General features: G+C 48.4%; 1 protein-coding gene across 1 annotated transcript in view; it reads right to left on the bottom strand.

The window, feature by feature from the left end:
• The window catches only part of ZNRF3 (zinc and ring finger 3), a 78,603-nt gene extending 67,053 nt beyond the window's left edge, over positions 1 to 11,550 (bottom strand). The window contains exon 1 of the mRNA XM_054082441.1: positions 11,256 to 11,550. Coding sequence (XP_053938416.1) covers positions 11,256 to 11,468 — 213 coding nt within the window. The 5' untranslated portion in view covers positions 11,469 to 11,550. The remainder of the gene's footprint in view (positions 1 to 11,255) is intronic.
• Positions 11,551 to 19,492: the final 7,942 nt, after the last annotated feature.

Genomic DNA, 19,492 nt, shown 5'->3' on the forward strand with positions numbered 1-19,492 from the left:
AGTTGAGTTTAATAAGGATATTAAATACCTTACAAGTGAGCTAATTAGAGCTTAACTCTTTCAGGACACTTCAGCCCTTTTACTGACAAGGACTGTAGTTTCTTCCCATAGCTGGGATGCCTCCAGGCTCCAGGAACGTTCCTATCCAAGCCCCTAAAACAAAGGCTTATGGAGGTTTCAGCAACAGAGATTATTTTGTTGTTTTCACCTTGGTGCAGCTTTAATTTAATCACACTGCATACTTCACACATACACACGTGTGCAGATGTTTTTCCTGACTATTCCACATCAGGGATGTATGTTTAATATTAAAGCTGTCCTGAGAGATTTCTAATCTTCTTCACCTTTCAATAGTTGCCTGAAGACAACAAGAAGGGTAGACAAAAAGAGATCAGATCACTCTGACTTCTTTTATTTAAGGAGATTCTGCTCCCAGTGGCAACTGAACATAAACAAAACACGCATGGTTGAGAAATGTATCCCAATTTGCCACCGCAACCCTGTTATTTCACTACATTAAAATATCTCCATAAATCCCCAGTATCAAATCCTACAAAGGTACTGCTGAAAGTCACAGACGTGGAACTCTGGCAGCATAACTTTCTCCAGTAAAACAGCAAATTAAAAAAAAAAAAATTAGATCACACCTTGGGAGTTCTTTTGCATTAAATGCTCCGCAATCTCTCTCCCTCAGACACAGTTTTGGGATGCAGAAGATAGTATCTTTTAAACAGGCAAAACGCTGCCAGCCAGCAGATTGGGGATACCTTGCCTCTGAGCAAAAAGAAGTCTCCAGCCCTTGGCTCCTATTAAATACTGAACTCAGTAGCATCTCCTGGCTCTGTTTCATGGGTTCATTTCTTGCTCCCAGCCTTGCTACACATCATTCAGGACATCTGCCAGCTTGGCATTCTGACCATAAAGCATTCATCTCCCCTTTATCCTCGCAGCATGCAAGACTGTATCTGCTATAGAGGGCTTCTAAACAAATAGAAAACAGGTACAAGAAGTTATGCTGGAACCTTGTAAAACACTGCAACAGGAACAAATATATGTTCCTGTCATAGCATGCGCACCCTTTAGAGACTGCCTTAGGAGAAAGCCCAACCTGCCTAAGGAAAAGGCAGCAACTGCATACCCTGACCTCTGCCCTCACCTCCAAAGCCAGCAAGGACAGGTAAAACTTCAGTGCAGCAAGAACAGACAGCGTTAGTGTGCACAACTGACATGCTGCATATGTAATATTGATGATTTATCTATGAGATAGGGGCATTATTGTTGTTGCTGTTGTTAAGGTCAAACTTATCAAGGCTCAGTTAAAGTGCCACCCTTTAGCCAGGCCCAAACAAGAAGTTAAGTCTATAAATCTTCAAGGGCAGTCCGCAGGGATAAAAAATTACAATAATAAATAATACAATAATCACAGCCTTAAACAGAACTTCAGAGTTTCAGACGTGACCCATTGGGGTATAAAACCAAACAGAATACCTTCTATAATTCCAAGTCAGTCCTCCAAATCCACTTTTCTTTATCTGTCCTCAAAGTGGACTATTTAAGGCTGGAAACTTTCAGTTCCAAAGGCGAGCTCAATGGAAAGTTTGGTTAGAGTCCTTTTCTGCTTGGGGGGAATGGATACAGAGAGAAAGAGAGAAGGATTTTTCCCACTCACACTTAATACACTTTTCATTGTGGGTTTGTTTTTTTTTTTTTTATAGGAGGCAAACATCAAAAGCCTCAAAGCAGGAAAACAGATCTTGGCACAGACTAGGGTCTTTCCTGAATTAAAAGCAATTTTTCAAACACTACAATCAGAAGCGTTTGAAAGTTGCTTACCAAGCACATGCAGTAAATTCACAGTAGGAGGCACGTACTTGCAACACGCATGCCTGTACAGCTAATTAAACAGTTGTCCTCAAACCATGACTGCAGACGCTGAAATATGCCCCTCGGTCCTTTGTCAGGCCAGTCACCTCCTCACTGATCCCTCAGCTTGCTTTACCGCTGAAAATGATGCAAAATAATAAAACGGCTTAAGCTTAAGAAAACCAACAGAAAGCTTAAGCTGGCCAGCAGCTTTAGAAAACAGCTAAAGTCCTTACATTAATGCACGGAGCAATATGGGTCTGGGAAGCCCAGAGAGCCTGCATATATTAAGCTACATATTTAAGGGTGTACTTGTGTCTGGAACATAACAGGCACCTAATCAACCTTTGTAAACTGGCTTTTCATCTTAAAGCCAAGTGCAACAACAAAAAGTCTTTTAAATCAGCATGAAAAGGAAATTTTAAAAAATGAATGAAAGCAATTCATCCCCGTGAAGAGGACACCCTAAGCCACCAGAACCCTCTGCTCCTGAGCACCACTACTGAATCCTAACATCAGAAGAGCTCCATGGACAGGATAAGGGCAGTAAGGTGCAATCGCTGGCAGTCTCTATCCAGGGACCCCACTCCCCTGCTCACCTCTGGTTCAGGTGTCAAGCAGTCAAGAAAAATAATACTTTTTTCTGCATTTTAATTTACATGAATCTTCTGTCGCTGCTGTAACGATTTGAAAACACGTCTTTGTTTTGAAACAATCTCTTTTTCCTTTGCCAGTCTCCTCTAACGTGAAGGGCTCTCCCCTCACACGAGGAAACAGGAGAAATAAGGCTATGCATTCAACTTGCCTTCATTCAGTTCTCATCTGTAGGCACCACCAGCTCTGGTCTGACCACACCAAATACTGAAGGGCAAAAGAAGAGACAGTATGAACAAGTTGAGGGGCTGGAGCATGTTCAGAGAGCAGCAATGGAGCTGGGGAAGGGTCTGGAGCCCAGGGGTTCTGGGAGCAGCGGAGGGACCTGGGATTGTTTAGTCTGGAGAAGAGGAGGCTGAGGGGAGACCTCCTTGCTCTCTGCAGCTCCCAGAAAGGAGGTTGTGGTGAGGTGGGTGCTGTAACAAGTGCCAGGACGAGAGGAAATGGCCTCAAGTTGCACCAGGAGAGGTTTAGACTGGATACTAGTTAAAATTTATTCACCAAAAGGGTTGTAAAGCACTAGAAGAGGCTGCCCAGGGAAGTAGTGGCATCACCATCCTTGAAGGGATTTAAAAGTCCCGTAGATATGGTGCTTAGGGACATGGGTTAGTGGTAGAGTTGGCAATGTAAGGTTTATAGTTTGACTTAATGATCTAAAAGGTCCTTTCCAACCTAAATAATTCTAAGATTCCAAGTTAATATTTAACACTTCCTAAACTGAGCATTTCTAACATACTAAGTGTATTAATGCAAATCCATGTACTGCTGACAGAACAGGCAGAACATCCAGAGGATTACTGCCTCCGGATCCCACCTTTCCTTAACCAGTGAGACACTGGCCTCTTGAAAGCATTCACACTTTGAGAAACTATGTTTATGAAAGTTATTTTGGTCCAGCAGAGCTCACTTTGAAATTCCTAAACAAGGACTAGAAGACTGTAATAAAAAACGGAGCATTTTTAAATACACGCACCACCACAAGATGGTATAAACTGGAAGAAAATTACTACGTATGCTGATCAATGGTTTTATACGACTACTCAAGAGTTTCCTATAAGAACTGCTTGCAGCAATGCTGCCTGGGTTTCTTTCTCACCAAGTTACGCCACACCAAACCATGACCTCTCCACGCTTCACCTGGAGCAATTTCAGAAGCCCTTTACTAGGCAAAGCAATTAAAACAGAGTTCCCCTGTCCCATAATCACATGCATCAGGGGAGCGCTGACAGAGAGCAAGGGCCAGTTCTATCCGTGGGGCACGGCTGGCCACAAGTGCTGGTAATACTGCGAAGGAGGCTGTAATTATAGCTAAACCATTATAGTCACATAGATCCAGTCTCAACATAAATATATATAAATGAAAAAAAAAAATCCCCCAAACAGCTCCACGTTTAACAATTTTGGAGCGCCACTCCTCTCCAGGACTTTCTCCTGGTTCCACCTCCACAACAAGCAATGGAGTACACTGAGAAGAAGGCGCTCAGCACCCTGCCAGCAAGGGCAAGGTTTTTGACAGTGCAGACCTTAAACGGCTGCGTAGAGATGTAACCAAACTTATGGATGACATAAAAAAATTCACCTGAACTCCCACAAACTCTTTTTTTCCCCACTGGATTCCTCACCTCTATTTGGAAGCAAACAAATTGCACTGGTTGGCCTGAGTACAAAATCCAGTGCTGGAAGCTTTCTGCTTTGATTGACTTTCTTAACCTACTTTATCCTTGTTCCTCTAAATAGGTCACATTAGCGATTTTGTTCTTTCCATTCTTCTCCATACTTAGATACTTCACCTCATTTTCTTATGCTGTGCCTCCCACCTTCTCCTCAAGGGATGTCTCAGCCTCACGTGCTGACAAGGCTCTGGCAGGATTCTGGTATTGCTGCAACCATGTGCAAATACCTCAGAGCTTCCTTCAAAACCAGTAACATATCACTCAATTTGGTCCCTTTTCTTTTACGTAGCCCTCACCCCTGTAGTAATACCGAGAAACATTTCTTTATTATCACTTTAATCTCATTTAGAAATGTTTTGCGTAGGTACCTTTCACTCTCTGTTTTATACACTATAATGTATTGTAAAGCTTGACAGTCCAAAGTTTTTAACTAGGAAAATATGATTTGCTAGCCCTTAAAATGCCATTATAATTATGTTTATATTAACTATATTATATATTATTATTAATTATATTAACTATATATAAGGTGTTTCTGCAGAAGATACGGAAGACACGAAACTGTCTGATGGAAGGAGAGAGAAAGATGTTCTCACAGAAGGTTTAAGCAGCCAAGTGCCCCTTCTCACCACACTCTGTCCTCCCGACAATCCTCCCCTAGCATCGCAGCGTATGCTAACAGGACAGCGCAGGTACAGGATACTCGAAGCTAAACACTACAGCCGCAAGCAGACATCGCCCAGCAGCCAGCACAAGAGTTACCAAGCCCTTTCACCAACATCCCGAGACATTTTGGACATTGCAATAAGGAGAAAGTAGTAAAAAATAAAGGGTCTTCATTTATGCTCCCACATTCAGAAGCCAATGCCAACAGGCAGTAGGGATGCGCTGGGCTGGAGCTCCCCGCGTGCAGGCAGTGCCCAGCATCAGAAAAGAACAGCACAAGGGGATGAATGACCTACGCAAGACGCTTTGAGGAGCTGCCTTCAGCTCTCCCCGTGTAACAGCCCACAGCACAGCACTAAAGCGTGACTGAAACTTAGAGATAGAGGAGGAGAGGAATAGCGGGAGGGATGGAAACCAGCAAACAGCTTGATTGATCCCAGCCAAGATCCAGCCCCAGACAACACCTCTGCTGCACACACAACCACGCGTTACACGCTCTGCAAAGGCTGTCCAGGTACAGTACCTGTGCGAGTCTTTACCTCAATGATCTCTTATTTTATATGTGTATTACGTTTCCTTTATCCTCTTGGCCTCCTCCGGGAGAGGACCCAGACCTCAGTCACCAGTTGCACTCCCAGGAAAGACGCCTTCTTTTCACAACACAACAAACTCAGCCGGCAGCGACCAAGTAGGAGACCCCAGCCACGCAGGAAGGCAGCAGCTCTGGGCATGGGGAGCCTTTATTCTCCTGTCAGAAACTACTGCACAATAAGCACTGATCGAGCTCGGATCAGGCACAGCAGCCGCAGGAACTCCTGAAGAGGAGCCTGCTGTCTACAGGACTAAATCTGCATTCTTCACCTTTTTGTCATGTCAACTCTCTCTCATAACAGAGAGGACTGACGAGCCCTGCCAACTCACAGAACAAAATGAAACCTCCAGTCTGGGTTTCAAAACCTGCACAAATGCTTTGAAGAACTGAGATCTTGGAAAATGCACAATCAAAACTCGTATAATATTTTGCTATGCCATGCATATCTCAAGGCTGTAGTATAGAAGAGCCTGGTTCCTACCAGTTGGATCAAGTCTTAATGCAATTATAACCAGAAATCAAAAGAAAAACTGAAGCTTGGATCAGACGAAGCAGCAAAGTGACAAGTACAGAAATCACTCACTGCTCTGACTACGTAACAGCTGACACACACCTGATGCTGCTAGAACCAAAAGGAGCCATCAGTGACTTGCCATCATTAAAATAAACAAATAATAAATTAGAAAAATATATTAAAACAGGAAGCAAGCACTGCAAAAGCTCAGATCATTTTTTTTTTTAAAGACAGCAACAATTAAGTCTCTTCTATTCATGATTTGGCCTCGTTATCTGTTTAACACTGACTCCTTCCCTTTCGGCAGGTCTTTGGAACAGTGATGGGACTCGGGGCCAACTGACACCAGTTCAGAGAATGGGGTCAAGCAGGACAGCACGCAGATACAGCAGCTAAAGAGGGACATCTCCAAGAGAATCATTCTCACTAGCCTGACAACATTTGGCATTGGTGAGCATCTGTTGATCAACATCACAGACTGAAGATCAGAGAGAACAAAACCTATAACCTAGCCCCACTTCCCACACAAGACAGAACAGAGACCTTCCAGGTCTTCTGTCTTCGTCCTAAAACAGAGAAGCACAGTAACTGCCTAACAGCCCCGCTCCTAACCCTATTCTCAGCATCCACAGGGTGTCAGATCTTTGTTTTCATCAAAATGGAAGTGCCACGTTCCAAAGACAGCTCAATTCCAAGATACTTCACTCCAAGGACACAATGACAAAGCGAACCTGAAGCCCCCAAAACTGGTACCAGGAATTCAGTTTTACTATAGCATAGTATTGTCCCTGATGTCCACAGGATCACGACTGTAAGCCACAGCTCCACAGTTAAGGTATGGAACCTAACACAAACTCTGTTACAGGTGTCTTCCTGTTCTGAGAGGATAACTGGCAAAGAAAACATCCAACAAGACAGTGACTCAAAGCCACAAAGAATTCCGCTTCCTCAATTTCAATGGCCTTCAGGCACTCAACTCAAGCAAGAAGAAACTTAACCTGCCTAGTCACAAAACAACAGCAAAAAAACCCAAAAATGCAGATTTCTGTTTTCCATTCTCAAAGGACACACACATTCCCTTGACTCTGATCACTGCCAGACATCTACAGATCTGCACAGTTGTCTTCAGCTACTGCTGCTGACGCCGTCAAAAGATGATGCTTCAGAGCGCAATGCCCACTGGACAGAAGTTCAAGTCCTTAGCAACGTCGGCGTTCTGAGAAAACAAAGAAAAGGTTCAAAGCTATTCAAATAAAGGAGGGTGGGAGAGTGGCAGAAAGAAGGAACACGCGGGCACGCAGTCTTGCACTCCAGTGCCTCCCCATCTTCGACACACGAAGGAAGACGGGCAATAGCACTGCTCCAAGGAACTGCCATGCAGGAATTTGGGAACCGTCCCATTTCTCTTTTCTTTCTGGAGCTTAAACCTTCAAATTATGCTTGTTCTCCCCAAGTTGTTAACTTTTGAGCACAAAAAATATACGTGACTGCGTATGTATGCAATCTACACATCATTTCAATTCAATGACTACATCATTAATTATTCCCCTGCTGAGGCTTCCGAGCAGAGAAACCAAACAAAGCCCAAACTTTTATTGCACAAGAAAAAGCAGGCATAGTGTTCTTACATCTCCACGCAGCTTCTCCAACATTGTCTATATATTTATAACTCACCCATACTATTATATTCAGCAGCGTATCTATGGCAGGAAGAGCAAAGAGGGAGACCAAGAAAGAATTACCAATAATGAATGTGTATCATTTAAAGTTTTTGACATGTCAGAGCTTTTAATGCAAACTAAAACAAACACTGAATTCCACCCTCTTTTCCCAGCACCTCACCTGAGCAGGACCATTACCATCACAACTTCATAAGAAACCCAGCATTTGATGCCCACACCTTAGCTATCAAGCACAACGAGCCACAGGAACAGAACCTTGACAAGTGCAAACAGAATTACACACACAATCCCATTCTGAGCAAAAGAGCCACTGCCTGTCAATCTGTGCCACAAAGCACCTAGTCCAACACAGAGCTACATCTCAGCTTTTGGTCTGAATGCTACAAAAAAGTTTCAACCATAAGGAGCTCACTTTATTTTAAACCAAAATATTTTGGAAATTTCAACCGTCTTGTTTTCACCCTCACTCTCCAATCTGCAGTTTTCAATTTCCAATCTCAACCTTCCTGACGGCCAGGATATTGCCCCAAGAAACACATAACATCCCATCATGCCAGCTACCGCAGAGATGGTCTGGCCCTCGAGCAGTTTAAGGGCCAGCTGACACAGCAACCTAAGGATAAGCTTGCTGAATACAAACTGTGGCCACATGAAAGGAGACATAGGAACATTGCTTCTCTCTGAAGAGTTATTCTGGTAGACACTTGACCCTAATAAGACTTGTTCACAAGAACATGAAAAGCAATACAATAGCATACCACTGCTGGATAGGAATCTGACCAGTAACCAGTCCAGGAGTCAATGTTTGACCTACCAAAAGCTGAAAGTGCATGCTTTCTTCAGTTCTTGGGGTTTTTTTATTCAGACTTTCAAGACTAACGAGTAATCGATGCTATTAACACAAAGAAAAGCAAGTCTTTGTGTAGTCCCAAAACCACCATCCCTTTGATCCATACTTTTATGTCTGTCTGATTTTCAAGAATTTCTAGTATTTCATTTAAAGAAAAATGTATTCCATCTCGAACGAGCTGTGTGCACTGACAAAGTGGCTGGGCCAAGGAGAGCTTGTTCCACTGACTGAGGGACCACCGACCATTGCTGAACAGGTTCTTGGCAGCACGAGCTTCATGGTCCTTTCCTAAACCTCACAGCAAGCATTAACTATGCTCTTCTATGATTCTATGATCCAGAGCAGCAGATTTATAGAGCTACCCAGCCGAGCTGGAAAAGGGAGGCAAGACGGTGCTGTGAAAACCTGTATAAATGTTGGCTCTGAAACACTCATTTTCAAGGGGAGATAAGGCAGGATGACACCGACAAGAGATGCCATACATAACCTAAAATTCCAACAGTGAAACATTACTGACGGCACCCAGCCTGGCTGCTCCAAAGCAACGTCTGTTAGAGTCTCTTCTCTGAAATAAAATAGTACACACAGTTGCTTGGGGAAAAAAAAACAGCCTGTTCCTGCTGTATGTTATCCAGTATGGGTACAGATGAGTAAGTAAAACAGATCTAGAGAGATAAATGACTGTAAAAGATCTGCCACATAATCTGGCTTTCACTGTGGTCTCTCCTACACCAGGGCTGCCTATTTCAGTACGAAAAGGGAGCCAACAGCCGATGCTGTGCATAACGAGGCCTACAAAGTCCATTTAGTGTGTTTGCTTCCACTTATGCAAACCCAAGTCTTAACAAAACAGTCTTTTTTCCTCCGCTTTCGTTTACCATCCTGAGGAAAGTGTGACCCCAGCGAAGGGCCTCTGCTTTGGTAACCCCAACATCTGACACAAGGGGAACCTCGGAGCCTCCTGGCATCCCCAAAGATGCAGCTCTGAGCCTCACGCTCACTGTTTGATAACACACCAACAGGTTGGAAGGCGCCAGTGCCTGCTGCGGCCCCTACGAGCACCACCTCTGTTAAAAATGTCAGAAACACAGATAAACTGGTCCATCCCGCTTTCCTCTGGGAGGATAAATAAACCCTTACATCAGCAGCGCATCCTTACAACCCTTCACTTTCCAGAAGGAATCCTCCCCATTCAATCTGTTTGGGATAACAAGCACTCAAAAGCAGGATTCTTTACTTGAAAAGAAGACATTAAAAAAGGCTGATTTTGATAGCAATACATTTGTGCTTGTGGAGCTTGGCCGGTTGTTTTCAGAGCTTATTTGCCACCAGTGACCTTTTCAAAGCCTCACACGTGTATTTGTGTGCGGGTGCATTTGTGGAACCCCAGCGAACAAACTCCACGGGCGTTAATGAGCAATAAGGATCGCTATTGGCAATCGTTTCACAGTCAAACTTATTAAAACACCATTTAAGTCATTTTTCTTTACTTAGCCGAAGGGGAAAAGAAATAAAGTCAACAATTACCAATGACTACAAAGCGCTAGATAAGCACCTCGGGGTCTCACACGGAACCGCTGCATCCCGATAAACCTCAACCCATTTCTCTGCCCAGAGTCCAGAGCAGCTCGATACGGAATTCTGCGCCGTGAAGGAATCGCTTAAACCCGGTGCGGGAGGCTCGGGTACACGGGTGGCAACACCTGGGATCCCACCTGCCGGGATGCGGGATACAGAGCAGGGACCGCAGGTGCCCGAGCTGCCCCGTGATGGGGCTCAGGGGGAGCGGGGGTCCCACACGGGGACACCTGGAGACACCCCACAAACCGCATCCCAGCTCTGCAGAGCATCCCACCAGGATAGCTGGGGCCAAGCCTGCACCGCACCGGGACACGTGGAGCCATCCCGCACTGTGCATCCCAGCCCAGCGGGACATCTGGGATCGATCCCGCACAGCCCTGCGGTCCCGGGGCAGCCCGGGGCATCCCCTGCACCCCGCATCGCCCCACAGGCTCCGTGTCCCGCAGCCTCAGGACGGCTGGGAGCCCCTCCCACGCACCGCCCCGCAGCCCGGGCACAGCCAGGGGCACCCCCCGTGCTCCGCACCCCGCCCCGCAGCCCGGGCACAGCCAGGGGCCGCCCCCGCGTCCCGCACAACCACGCGCCGCTCACCCAACACAACCAGGGGCCCCAGGACAGTTGGGGGACCGCCCCCGCGCCCCGCAAGCGTCCCGCACGGCGGCTTCAGGACAACCAGGGGCATTCCCGCAGGCTCCGCGTCCCGCACAGCCCCGCACCGCGCCCCGGGCACAGGCAGGGGCATCCCCCGCCGCCCCGGGCCAGCCAGGGAGCAGCCCCGGAGCCCCGCAGGGTCCGCGCCCCGCACAGCCCCGCAGCCCAGGCACAGCCGGGGACATCCCGCCCCTCACAGCAGCCCCAGGACAAGTCGGGGGCCGTTCCCGCACCCCACACCGCGGCCCCGGGCCAGCCAGGGGCACAGCCGGGCGCATCCCGCCCCGCACAGCCCCGCACCTCGGGCACAGCCGGGGGCATCCCGCCCCGCACAGCCCCGCACAACAGCCCCAGGACAACCGAGGGCCCCAGGACAGCCGGGTTTCCAGCGCCGCCCTGCCCCCCGCACCTCCCGCACCCCGCAGCCCCGCGCGGGGCGGCCGGCGCGGCCTTTGTGCGCACGTGGGGCGGCGGCGGGGCTTTGTGCGGGCAGGTGCGGCCCGGGGCCATCTTGTCCCGCCGCGCTCACCTGCACGATCTCGCCCTCGGCGCTCAGCGTGGCCCCCGCGCGCGAGAAGCGCCCCTGCAGCCCGGTGGTGTAGGTGGTGTAGTCGCCGCTGGGGCTAGACTCGAACAGCACCACCTCCACGAACGCCGTCTCCTTGCCCCGCGCCGCGCCCGGCGCCGCGGCCAACAACAGCCCGAGCAGCAGCGGCCCCGCGCCGGCCCCGCAGCCCCTCATCGCATCGCCCCCACCAGCCCCGGGGCCGCGCTCCCGGGCGGCTCAGCGCCCCATGGCTGCCGCTGCCGCCGCCGCACACCGCCCTCTCCGCGCCGCCCGCCCCGGCTCCTCGCGCCCCGCCCCGCGTCCCTCGTGCTCCGCCCCGGCTGCACGTGCTCCGCCCCGCGCTCCTCTCCGCCCGCCCCGGCAGCCCGCGCTCCGCCCCGCTCTCCTTTTCCCCCGCCCCGGCTCCTCGTGACCCGCCTCGCTTTTTTGCTCTGCCCGCCCCGGGCTCCTTTTCGCCCGTCCCGACTACCCGTGCTCCGCCCCGGGTCCCTCGTTCCCCTCCCCGCGCTCCTCCTTCGCCGTCCCGGCTTCTCTCCGCCCCACGTTCCTCTCCACCCACCCGCAGCTCCTCGTTCCTCTCGCCCCGGCTCCTCCCGTCCCCCGTTCCTCGTGCCCCGACCCGGCTTCTCCCGCCCCGCACTGTCCGTGCCCGGCACAGCTCCTCGTTCCCCGCCCCACGCTTCTCTCAGCGCTGCCCGTTCCCCGCCCCGGTTCCTCCCCGCTGCTCGAGGCCGGGCCGAGCCGCTTCCCTTTCATCCACCCCACGTGTCGCCCCGCGGGGTCAGCCCCGCCCGCCGAGCGCCGGAGGGACCGCGGAGGGGGCGGGGGGCCGTGCCCGCACGGGGCGAGGACCGCGACCCGGGCTGCGATCGGTGCCGGAGCCACTGCCGGTGTCTGGGACGCTCCCAGTGCTGGGCCTGATCCCGGTGCTCCTCCTGGTGCCGGAGCCGTTCCCAGTGCTGGTGCTCCACCCGGTACCTAGAGCATTCCTAGTGCTGGACCTGATCCTGGTTCTGGTGCTGCTTCCAGTGCTGAAGCCATTCCCGGTGCCAGGCCTGGTGCTGGTGCTGCTCCAGGTGACGGAGCCATTCTCAGTGCCTGGGATGCTCCCAGTGCTGGGCCTGATCCTGGTCCTGGTTCTGCTCCCAGTGCCGGAGCTGTTCCCAGTGTCAGGCCTGGTGCTGGTGCTGCACCTGGTGCCAGAGCCATTCCCAGTACCTGGGCTGCTCCCGGTGCCGGAGCCACTCCTGGTGCCTGGGACGGTCCCAGTGCTCGGCCTGATCCTGGGGCTGGGGCCACCCCTGCTCCCAGTGCCTCTCCCACTGCCTGATGCACTGCCAGTTCCCGGTGTGGCTCCCAGTGCTGCTCCCAGTACTACTCCCACTCCTGGTGCCTGTGATGCCCCCACTCTCGCTCTGGTCCTGCCAGCCACCCCTGGCAAAGCCCAGTTGTTCCCGACAAAGCCCGGCCGGTGCAGGTGCAGAGCCAGTGCTCACAGCGCTGGGGGAACGCAGGCCAGCAAAGGTCAGGGCAACCACAGCGCCAGAGTCACCGGTTCCCACTGGAGACACGGCATTCCGCTGGCGTGGGCCCTTCCCAACAGCGCTGCATTTGTGTGGGGCAGGAACAGCCAATCCCACTCCCTGGACTCAGCCTCTGCAGTTGCCTCCATGAGAGGAGAAGGGAAACACGGGCTCTTGGGCTCCTCTGATAACGCCCATCTGAAATCCCCGTGGATGGCTTGGAGAAGGGCTACGAGCTGTGGTCTTCTGCTCAGGCTTGCACCGCAAGAACTGGGTGCAGCCAGTGGAACAACTTTCCTTGGGAAACACCTGCGACTGAGGTGTGGGACTCATTAACACAAGGTGTTATGGAGCCTAAAAGTAAAAATCAGTTGCAAGTGGGATCAGACGAAGTATAGGGAGAGCCCTTGCTGGCTGCGGAGCACAGTGCTGGGAAGCAAACCCCAGCTCTGGGGTTTGGCAGCTCTGAGACGGCTCCGGGGAGACCTTACAGCAGCCTTGCAGCACTGAAAGCGGAGAGGAAAGCTGAGCATGGGTTTTAGCAAGGCCTACGGTGAGAGGACAAGGAGGAACGGTTTTAAACTAAGGGAGGGGAGATTCAGACTGGATAGAAGGAAGAAATTTTTTACCATGAGAGTAGCGAAACATTGTCATAGGATGCCCAGAGGAGTCACGGATGCAGGAAAGATGCACTCTATAAGGAAATTCAGCAATTCCAAACTAAAGGCCTGAAGCTTCTCCAGGATAGTGGCCTGGAGGGAGACAGCATTTCGACCCAACTCTAGATGATGAAAATTGGCTGTGTTTGATGAATGACTGGTTTCATGATTTAAGAACATTTTTAGGAAGTCCCCATCTACTCTGTTGAATCACTAAGATCAATTATTGCCTCAGTCACAGCAGGGAAACACGGTGCAATCCGAAAGAAGTCAGTGCACGGGCAGCATAAAAGAAAAACAAACCTAAACCGTAATCCAGACATCCTCCCAGAGAGTTCTGCACAGAGTTTATTCACTAAAGCATTTCTTAAATCAAACTTGAGATCCTGCTTTTCACAGCAAACTGTGAAATCCTCACAGAGCAGGTGTCCATGGGGAGGGTTAAGGAGAGCCGTTTGTCTTATTCACATTCCCACACTCGCCTTTCCAGATGATTTCAGTAAGAGGTAACTCAGACCGCTGCCCACCTTCCCTGTGGGTTTAACATCATGCTCTGCAAATGCCAATACCCCTGCAGCTTGTTTCATAAGCAAATGAAATTGCCGAATCGCCTAACAAGCACTGGAAACGAGAGATGTCCTTTGCCCAATAAATTCACAGCCATGTACCTGCCTGCCCTTTTCCATCACCAACAAAACTGTTACCCTGCACCTCTGGATACGTGGCTGCACAGCACAAATAAAGGCTTAGGACCGAGTGAAAGCTTTACTCCAGCCTGTCTGAGTGCTTGGTGAGTTTCCATTAGCTGAAGCTGCATCAGACTGACAGACAGAGCCCATCCCGGCACTCCTGGGTCATCTCTGAGGGATGGAGATGGGATGCACTGAGGCAGAGCGGCCAGCAGGTGACCTCCTAGACTCGAACAGCCCGAGCTCCTCTGCCCTTTGGCCCTGTGCAAATCCTGCCAAAAGATCCCCAGAAACAGTCGTTTGGATTAAAGATGTCTCCCACAGCCTTTCGTTTTCATGCAGTCGAACTTTATGATGGCAGTTGGGAACATTAAGCCAACTGTAATAGACAAAATATTTTTATATTGATGAAAAACAATTCCATCATTATAATCAATTATCCTAAATTAAAGTAAAAGCTATTGCAACTTGTCAGCTCAACTAAAGACCAAAAAAGAAAAAAAACAATGGAGATTTATGTTAAGAAAAAGTGCCATGCAGCTGTGGCTTTGCTTCTTGCTATTTAAAGTTTGGGGACACGATTTATCCAAGTAAACTGGCATTGAAGCGATCCAAATTAACCAACAGGCTAGGCACAACAACTTTAATTCTAAAAATTAATGGTGAGCCAAATTCCCTCTTAATGTTTGAAAAGTTATGGTTTCCAATGTTTTAAACAATGTGTAGTCTTTTAAATCTGCATGAAGGGGAAGCATTCTGATTTGGGAACCCTTCGCTTTCTGTACACGTGATTGTCTGCGGAAGGGAAAAGATGATAATGAATCAGGCCTGTAAAACTGAAATGTGTTAAATTGCACTAAAAATACCCTTCTTTGGATTACTGCAGCCTCTTCTGTTTGCAAACTCTTCTCCAACGTACACAACAAGTCTATATGAGAGTTGCAACACAGTACAGACCTGTGTGATGGATTCCTGCAGGGCCCTCACCCAGCACGCAGGCACGGGAGTTTCTGTCACCAAAGACAGAAAAGAGAACGCTAAGAAATCACCTGAGGCAATGGTTGCGATCTGCTGTTTGAGTCCCTCCTCTGCAAGGATAGGTAAAAACAGAACAAACTTGGAAAAAATGAGGAGCCGTATTTTCCAAGATTCTCAATATCCATTCATTCTGCAAGAAGGACCCTCAAACACATCCATACAAATGTTTTTCCAGTGCTCTCATCTCCCTGAGATCGCTCTGTGTCATCTCTACTCAGTCCCAGCTACAATCTCACTGCATCCTTGATACTGTTAGATTTGTGTGTTCATCATGTTAGTGTTTAGCAGTTTCTTTGCTAAAAAGAAACATACAGTGTAAATAACAGGTAAATAACACACTGCATATTCCTGGAGATCATATTTACATACAATCTAAATGCTAGCACTTCTGTATTTAATTCAACGCTGCAATTAGTGTTTCTGGAGTGACTGCATGGTGCAAACTGCTGTTCACGCAGCCCTGTTTCAACCAATGCACTATTTAAAGTGAACAATATGTAAACAGCACAAAATCAATTGGAATCATATGATTAAAGTGTATGCTGTATCAGCTGTCAATACTAATTACAATGGATAAACCCTGCAATATGAAGTTCTCTATGATTAGAGCCAACAAATAGATTTCACCCCCTCTGACTGCCAAAATCAAAAAACATTATTAAACCGCAGCTGGCTAAAATGAAGGAATTGCTATACTAACAGCTGCTGCATTCATGTGAAAGTGAGTTAAGCAACTATTTACTCTATTTCATCGTAGGTTATCTATTATACTGGATACTCGCCTAGGTTACAAGATCTGACTGGCACTTTTAATTAAACACCTTAAAGCACTGCATTTCCCAGGCAGGAGACAGACAATTTTGACAAGACTCCTCACATTTTGGGTCATACAGAGCCTATGTTGAGACAGAACTGATTCCAAACTGGACAAACCCTGCTAACTTTCCTCTGCCTCTTTCCACGCGTGGTCTCTCACGACAGCTGGAGGCAGGCTGCTGCGTCCCCACAGCAGAACTAGAGGAAGGCACCCAAGGGAAGAATATAAGGAAATAATTTCAAAATCACAAAACAAGAAAGTTGCAGGATTCTCAGGGGCCCTGAACTTCTAAAGACATTTCAAAGCTTAGGGAATGATTAAGAAATAAGAGAAGGCATTTCCTTTCAGAAGCTGGCGCTGCTCCAAAGAAGAGCTAGCTCCTGCCAATGGGAAGTGGTCATCGTGTTTCCCTGAGCGCAATTGTTTACCTCCCAGAGTGTTTTCCAATAAGAGGCACCAGTTCTGAACCAGGATGTGCAAACAGAAAAACTGACTGCAACAGGAGCTTTTAGGTTTGTGAGGTTTCACCAGTTGGCTGTTTTCCTCAGTGAGCTTGCTCAAGATGTTAAATACACACACAGAACCCAGACCACGTGCTGTTGGCTCTCTGGGACAGCACAGCAGCAAGCTCAGTCTCTCTCCGTATTGCCCAAGCACATCCTGCAACATAACCTCTAACGATTCACTCACTGTAACATCTCAGTAAGTGTAGTATCTTTACCTTTTGTCTTTCACTTGTGCCTCCTGCCACTGATGTGTCACTCTACAAGGGTGGACACAATGCCTCTCATGTAACATCACATCTAAAGACAGACCTCACAGTGCACATCTCCAGCCTCTAGTTTAGCCAAGACCTCAATCGCATTTGCAAATGTTGTTAAAACGTGGCATCTTCCAGCACCTTCAGACCCTGCACAACTCGCTAGCCTGCATTTTCCCACCAGCACTATGAAGAGAACTGTGCAGGGACACACTGGGCTTGGAACCAAGCTAGGAAGCAAACAGCCAAAGAGCTAAAGCAAGGCTACAGTGCAGACACAGGTATTACAGTCAAACCAACCACAGCCAAGCACCTGAGATGCCACCAGCGAGGCCTTTTAAAGAGAAAGGAAATCCACACGACAGCGTCGAGGGTAGAGGAATGGTGCGAGGAGAGGATGGGCTCACAACTTTAAGCAAGGTGGCTGGAAACAGAAGCCAGAACTACAAAGCAAAGCCCCAGAGTAAGGCACTGAACAACAACCTCCTCTTGACCTCCAGGATTCCTTGACATATCAGCTAGCTGGGGCACCCACCAAACAAAGCCCCTGGCCTGAGCTGGCTTCCCTAGCCAGATGATCCAAGCTGTTTGATTCCCAGGTGGAGTCTCTCAGGGGTCTGGCAGATGACATAAATCCTCCCAAGGGCATCCAGTCACTATGTGTAAAGATCTGTTTACATGAGCAATGTTTGCAAAGCTTTCCGGTAATGTTTCATTGTTAGAGAACTGGTAGCACAGGGGTGCTGGGAAGCAAGCCCTTCCATTTCCCATGGTGGGGGTGTCTCCTTTAAATTCCCAGGACTGATGTGTTCCTGTCTCTGAATGTGCAAGAGAAATTTGGTTCTCAGTCTGACACAACAAATCCAATCAAGAGATCTTTATCTCAAATTACTGGAATGCCCTTGTAAACAGGTAGGCTTTCCCTTTATGGTCAGCATCCGACAACAGTGGGTGGGAGATCTGTTTTCAGGTGAGAGTGGGGATTAGCATGGAGACTGCTGCTGTTTAATAAGCACGTCAGTTTGTGGGAAAAACAGTAAATTGGCAATAAAATTGTAACTGCTACAAAATTACACAGGTTAGTCCATTCTGCATTTCTCTGAGACCAGAGAATTCTTGAGTTTCAAAGGGTCCAACAAGATGAAGCAAATGGGAATTACAATGCAAGTGAAATTCAGGGAAAAGAAGATCCTGTGCAGATGTGAGGAATGTTCTGAGCAATTTGTATAGGCTGCTTGATCTTAAGCTTACTGTTATCACACCAAAAAGAGATAATGTATTATTAGACCTTGTTAAGAAAAAACTCCCATCTTGTATTCTGTAACATTAAGAAAAGAAATTACACACACAAAATGTTAGAAGACAAAAATGTGTGATGCAGAAATGTTACTAGAGGAGAGGGCAACAATGGAGGTTCATATATTTTAAAAAGTAAGTTAATCAGTAATTGCACACGCATCTACCCCTGGTCTTTGGGAAGTGTGCTTCCCACCTGCCTTTTTTTATGAGGCACTGATGAATACATTGCTACTAAGCTGGAATAGGGCACAATCTCTTTGAATAGGGGCAATGCTACCAAACAGCCTAGAGGAGCTCCAAGGTGAGCTTCAGTGCCCGTGGCTGCTGGGAATGCCAGTGGCAGTGAAGGGAGACCTTCTTGTCCTGAAAAAAATGCCTCATAAGAGGCCAACTTTCAGAATATCTTTGTTTCAAAAACACTATCAGCATTGTCTGAGCTACCTCAGATTTCTCTTGTGGATCAGAAGCAAGGCTTCATTGCCTATGTTGACAGGAGAACTAATTCTGTCGGGACGGAGAGACAGAGAAGCCTCCTGTGAGGGCATGTGATCTCTATCACAAGATAAGTGATGCCTGAGTCAACTGATGCTGCCCACTGTGGGCAAAACACAGGCAGAACTCCAGCATGAAGTTCTGAAGGCAGAACTTGGAATAAGAGTTGCAACACGAGGCACTCAATACAAGTGGGATGGGATCTCTCCCTCGCCTCAAAAGCAGCGGTCAGAGGACTGAGCCATGAAGATGAGCAAAGTGAGAATCTTCAGCCTGTGCTGGTGGCCCACAACATTGCTCTAAGACAGAGCTGAGGCAGACCTACCCACTGTTCCTTGCAGTTCTGGGCAGTAACAGGTACCAGGAACACAAGGACAAGGAACTGGAATGCAAGGTACACGGTTGTAAGATGCTTGTGGGAGAGTCAGGGTTTAAAGCTGGACTCACGGGGCCTTTTCCACACTTTTCTGGCAGTACACTGGAAACAACCACAGAGGCCAATGAGGCAGAGACTCAATAATAAGTATTAATGGAGAAGGAATGATAGCTGAGCAAAAAAATCACCTTTCTGCAGGACTTACTTGCAGCAGTGTGAAGAGAAAGCAAAGCCAATGTCACTTCTTACAGCATGTGGCTAGGTTAGCAGCTCCATGTGGCAAGCAAAGGACACAGATTCTGCCTAATTCCTTGTACTGTGGCAGTATCACCTTTCTGCTGAAAAACAATGTCATTGTTCCAGCCAGGCTTGCCAGACTGCTGAAAAGTGCTGTATCCTTTATTAGCACATTGCCTGTGAATTGTGGCCACCCACTAAAACAATTAGAATCAACTGTGCCCCTCTGAGCGAGAGGAGAAGCATGAGCCCTATGTATGTTCCCAAAAAGCCTGAACGGTTAAAACTAGAAGGAAGTGTTGTCAGTG

This window comes from Cuculus canorus, chromosome 17, assembly GCF_017976375.1.
Source record: "Cuculus canorus isolate bCucCan1 chromosome 17, bCucCan1.pri, whole genome shotgun sequence".
Classification (NCBI taxonomy): Eukaryota; Metazoa; Chordata; class Aves; order Cuculiformes; family Cuculidae; genus Cuculus; species Cuculus canorus.